At 39.0% G+C, this 6,000-nt stretch overlaps 1 protein-coding gene across 1 annotated transcript in view; it reads left to right on the plus strand.

Annotated features, from left to right (window-relative positions):
• fsd1 (fibronectin type III and SPRY domain containing 1) overlaps nucleotides 1-5,776 on the plus strand; it is a 47,418-nt gene extending 41,642 nt beyond the window's left edge. Inside the window, exons 11-13 of the mRNA XM_069922993.1 lie at nucleotides 151-402; nucleotides 2,593-2,681; nucleotides 3,813-5,776. Coding sequence (XP_069779094.1) covers nucleotides 151-402; nucleotides 2,593-2,681; nucleotides 3,813-3,923 — 452 coding nt within the window. The 3' untranslated portion in view covers nucleotides 3,924-5,776. The remainder of the gene's footprint in view (nucleotides 1-150; nucleotides 403-2,592; nucleotides 2,682-3,812) is intronic.
• Nucleotides 5,777-6,000: the final 224 nt, after the last annotated feature.

Raw genomic sequence — 6,000 nt, forward strand, 5'->3', positions numbered from 1 at the left:
GTAGGCAGATGGGACTATATGGGTGGAAGATTTTGGTTGGGGTGAAGGGTCTTTTTCCACATGGTGTGATGAATGAAAAGTGGTGGCTGAATTATTTTGACAGGTCAGTAAATATTGCTGAGTCGTTGTTCTCTTTATTGTTTCTCACAGGTGATACCCTGATTGATGGTGGACAGCAGTACTGGGAAGTGGTGTTTGAAAGGGACAGCAAGGCTTTCCTTGTTGGTGTAGCCTACAGGACCTTGGGCAAATTTGATCAGTTGGGAAAGACTAATGCTTCCTGGTGCCTTCACCTCAATAATTGGTTGCAAGTCAGCTTCACCGCTAAACACAACAACAAGGCCAAAGTCCTGGATGTCATGGTACCAGACAGAATTGGAATTTATTGTAACTACAGTGAAGGTATTGGAATTCTACATCTCTTCCATTTTGCTGCATCTCTGGCAAAGCTAAGAGAAGTTAACATTTGCATCTCCCCAATAATTTTGGTTGAAGAGAAATTTGTGTATTCAACCTTCATTTGGTACACATTGATGCCACTAATGCTTTATTTACTTTGACCACTCAATCTGACCTAAAAATTAATGTGAACCACCCCCCACAAGAAAAATTTTGGCCTTCATTGGCAGAGAGCTAGAAATTGCACCCCTATCTTGTTGCAATAGATAGCCTATGTCAGAATAAGCTTATACAGTTAAATCTCTGTTATTTTGACGGTGTCTTAAAAGATCCCCACTACCCAGGCCATGCCCTCTTTACTCTGCTACCATCGGGGGGGCGGGGGGCAGGAAACGGTACAGGAGCCTTAAGATGAGCAGTCGGTGGCAGAAGGACAGCTTCTTCCCTGTTTCCATCAGATTCCCGAATAATCAATGAACAATAAACACTGCCTTACTTTTCGTGCACTAGTATTTTTTTTAAATTTATTGTTGTAAGATGGTTTATAATATGAACGTTTGCTCTATCACGCTGTTGCAAAAAAACTAATGTCGTGACTTGTTCATGTCAATAAATTCTGATCTGGAATTCAAGCAATCAGAAAAAGAAAATTGGCGGAAATAAATAGGTAAAAGTTGGAATTTTTAAATTGTTGTGCCTCGCTGATAGTTCACTGATCACACAATATCAAGCAGCTGGAAAATACACTTATCTGGCAGCTACCGATCCCCATTGGAGCCAGATGCCAGGGTTTTTTTTTAATTGTATTTGAGAACTAAAATCGTACTTAAATCTTTCAACAACTAAGCTTGTGTCTTCCAAAGATTTTTAAATCTCTTTTTAATGATTTAAAAATAGTTTTGTAAATTAGCAACATTAATGTAGTGTTGATTTAATTTTGTGCTATTTCTTTAAAGAGCTATCAACTAAATTTCAATTTTAATCTCATTTTCCAAACTTTCATTTTTTTTAGACTAAGTTAGTTACCTAGATTACATTTTAAGTATAAATAATATTGAGATTTAACTGCTGAATAGTTTCTTGCAAACATCCACCACAGGGCAGCACGTTTAGTGTAGCCGTTCACGCAACATTGTTACTGCACCTGGGTTTGAATCCCATGCAGTCTGAAAGGAGTTTGTTTTTCCCACATATACATGGGCTTTCCATGGGGGCTCTGGTTTCCTCCCACCTTTTCAAAAATGTACTGGGGTTGTAGGTCCGTTGGGTGTAATTGGGCAGCGCGGGCTCGTAGGCCAAAAGGGCCTGTAACCATACTGTGTCTAAATTTACTCTGAAGCCTTTAAAAGGAATTCCATTCATTGAACACCATGTTCCTTTCTGCCTCTTGTGCATTACACAGCTGCACTCTGAATGCCTCCATCACATTTTGGATTCACAAGTGAATCTCACTTTGGAACTGCCATTATGTGTTTTGATCCAGACAATGATTTGTGGCCAGTGAGACAACTGAGATGAGTCAATAGTTTATCAGGAGAGAGGGATCCCAAGTGACAGTGTTGGGCCTGGTTTCTGTACATTTAAATGAGCAAGCAAGCCTTAAAATCATTACAGTGCAGAAGGAGGCCGTTCAGTCCAACCAGTTTCTGGTTCTTGTTGATCAGTTCATTTAGCCCTATTATCAAGCTCCAGGTGTATGGCCCTGCAAGTTTAAAAAAAAGAAAAACTTTCTTCTAAAATCATGGATCATCCCTGCTTCTGGCAGCAGGTTCCAGATCATTTCTCTGCAAAGTTTTATATATATACATATATATATATATATATATATATTATATACATATATATATATTATATATATATATATAATATATATATTATATATATATAATATATATATATATATATATATATATATATTTATTATATATATTATATATAAATATTATATATATATATATAATATATATATTGAATAAAGTTCTTTAAATCTTCGTAATCTTGTTCATAATATGGCAGTGTAATATACCCCAGGATCCAAGAAAGAAATCCTGGCCTCAAGCCATCAAAGAAGCTAAAGCTGATCCAAGTCTATGGAAATGATCTGTGCTTTAAAGCTTGAAATTTAAGTAGAAAGATTGTTACTTCAAGTTCCTTGGACAATTTATAACCCTTTATCACTCTCCATTGTTTTAGGTCATCTGTCATTCTACAATGCCAAAAATAAGCAGTTGATTCATTCATTTAGGACAAAGTTTACACAGCCTGTCCTCCCTGCCTTTATGGTAAGTGTGTGTTAATATCTTTCAATGCTTTTGAATGCTTGACTGATCTCTTGTGAACATTTTTCTCAACCACATTGCTGTATTTTGTACACAATCAATTACTGCATGGTCAGTTGATCTGAAGGGGTGACACAAATTAAGGGCGCCCCTCTCTGTTCCCAAGAATTTGTCGGGAGACCCACAATGGGGGAGCAGGAAATTCATCCATTTTAGCATGTTAATTGTTAAAACAGTGTTTTGAAAGAAAAGGCTTCAGTTTGGGTTTATTGTGAACTTGTACAAATAACTTCTTTCTCATTTTAAAATGTTTTAAAAATCAAGACATGCCACACGGTTACAGAACATTTTGGCCCACAAGTCTGTGCCATCCAATTACATCCAGTTAAAGTACACTCCTTTTTTTTTCCTCCCCCCCCCCACCCCCTCCTTATGTTTCGAATGGTGGGAGGAAACAGGAGCCCCCAGAGAAAACCCACACAGACCCGGGGAGAAAGTACAAACTCCTTACAGACACCGTGGGATCTTAACCCCAGTTCCGATCACTGCTGCTAAAGGCGTTGCGCTAACCAACCCTTATGGTCTGAAATTCTCCGAGCTGCCTTCTACTGTCCTCCGATTGCTTTGGCAACTTATTTTGAGCCCCCAAGGCACGAAGCGCAAAAGCCACCTTCACGCCGGGAGGGGGAATCTCCATCTGGACCTTGTGGTGTCTGTGTGAAATTCGCATGCTCTCCCTGTGACTGCATAGGTGTCCTCCAGATGCGCCAGATTCCTCCCACATCTCAAAAAACAAAATGAAGGACATTTGGGCAAAATGAAGGACAATTGGCTTAGTGGCCTCTTCTTGTCCTTGGTTGGTGGATGAGTGGTGGAATCTGGGTGAAAGTTCATAGTGGTTGGTGTAAGTGGGTGCTTGGTGGTCACTTTGGGCCTGACTGCCAGTATCTTGCTGATTTTAAGTTGATTTTTATGATTGTTAAGTCCTGTGTTTGCTCTTTGGTGGTTCAGTCTCCGGCCTACACCCTTCCTAGTCCTTTGCTTCGCCCTCCCTTGTGCTCACATTCAAACGCACATGCTCAGTATGTTATTGCATGTTTGGCGCTGAATGCCTGTGTTCTTCTCTTTCCTCAGGTCTGGTGTGGTAGCTTTATTGTGCAAACAGGACTTCAGGTACCGAGTGCTGTCAAATCGCTGCAGAAACGTAACAGTGGAACTAGTAGCTCCAATGCTAGCCTAACCTAGAAATCATCACCAAACTTCCATTTAACAGCAATTCGAAGGCTATACTTTGAAGCTGACCTTGAATTAAACTGAAAACACAAAATTGGATTCTGCAAAAAAAAAGTGCAAAAGATGGCCTTTGCAAATTTGAAGTTATTGGGTGTGACACTCTCTTTGGGAATGGAAAATTGTAATTGGCCTTCCATTTCTGATATTGAAAAATACTAGAAAATTTGGTTTAAATTTTGAAATGTTTTTAAACAACAGGCTATTAGACCTACATGTAACCTTCTTCACAAAAGTAACTTGGTAGTTTAAAACCTTTTCAATGTGGGAAGCATCCCATGAAAAGAAATGGTTTATTGGCCTAAATTTACTCAAATCGGAGGGTGAAAATCTATAGAGCTGGCATCTAAATTAAAATTCTGTACTGGTGCCTTTAGATTATTGAAAGTCCAGGTACTAAGAATGGCTACGTGTAAACCAAGGTGTATAACTGACTTAATGGAAAGTAACGGGTGTCATAGTCAAACGCCCTGAAGGATTTTCTCCTCAATGCCTTCCACCTACTGAATGTTACCTGTTTTTCAGATTATGACATCACTGTCTAGGATGATGAACCAATCCTTATTGATCACTGAGTAAATTTTAAATCACTTTATCTCCTTTTTGTTGTTTTGATGTTCCCATACTATTGCTCTAGCTGGCCACTATTATCACACAACTGAATAGATTCATTTTGATTCTATAAACCTGGAAGATTCACAATCAGTAATTTATTTGGAAGAAAAAAGGTTCATCAATAGTAACTACTGCTCATCTCGACTGAGAATAACAAGACCTGCTGAGGACTAAGCCCAACCACCCCCCTTTTTGTCCTCTCCCTTGTACAAGATGACTGCGTCATTCTTTGAAGCTGCGAGCGGTGTTGCTACTGAAATGCTTCTCACAACTAAAGCAAAATACATGGCATTTTGCAAAACGATTGGTTGAGTAAGAGGATCTTTCTTGGTTGAGGCCTGTACTCTCATATGAATTGCAGTCTGAAGCATCCTCAAGGTTGCTTGTATCTGTGGAATGCCCCATGGTAGCTGAAATCAAGTAATTTTGGGTCCGTCATCTTTGCAGACATTAATGAACCGAACTTTTGTTTTTAATGTGAAGATGTATTCTGGCAAAGTAGAAACCTAATTTGGGTTTTAATACAAAAGATTTTTTTTTTACATAGTCACTTGCTGAATGCCACCTGTGTATCAGTTCTCTGCAGAGGTAAAGCCAAGTTAAAGGAAAGTACCCTCCTTGGCGTGGCTCCATGACCTTTTATATGCCCTCTGCATTTTACTACCTCTTTTGTTGGAATAAATGTGTGTGACGCACTTGCTCTGTGTGACTTGAATGGAAATAAAATTGTGTGAGGCCTGAAATTTGTCAGCTCTGTGCTCGTGTTGATGTGCATTTTCCCAAGGTTCGCTTCTGATGGGGTTACAGTTGTTGCGGAGCAGCAAGTTTGATTTGAATGTCGATGGACGCTTTGTGGCCTCTCTAACCGTAGTAAATGCATCAACAGGGGGTGATTGTTGGAGAACTGTATTTTGAGGTATTATCATTGCTTTGAAAGTAATCGACAGAATTAAATGTAAGTGTTTAAAACTTTTTCCAGAGAAGCGGAAGCCAGGCATAGAGACTTTCTCCGATCATGAGTATTTATTTTTGCTTGTAAAAATTCCATTTTGGATTTTCTGCTTAATGCTTCACTGTCTGATTAATAGAATGTATATAAAAGTTGGCATTTCACAAGTTAAATGTTTACTATTAAATTAATTGCACCAATTTTTTTTTGGCGAGACCTGGCACACAATAAAGAAATAATTGTTCACTGCAGACGGTCCCTGTCTTGACTCTTTGGTAAGGTTGTCAAGGTGCCTTTGTTGCTTTGACCAAGGTCTCCAATAACCAGGCTGCTGGGGTTACAGGAAGCAGCTCTGATTCTCAGCAACTAAATATGGAATGCATCTTTCATTAACAATGGCTCATGGGCATTATAGACATCTATAATGTGGAGATCATATTCTTGCCTGAATCGGCACCTTTTCAAAAT

Source organism: Narcine bancroftii, chromosome 3 (assembly GCF_036971445.1).
Source record: "Narcine bancroftii isolate sNarBan1 chromosome 3, sNarBan1.hap1, whole genome shotgun sequence".
Taxonomy (NCBI): domain Eukaryota; kingdom Metazoa; phylum Chordata; class Chondrichthyes; order Torpediniformes; family Narcinidae; genus Narcine; species Narcine bancroftii.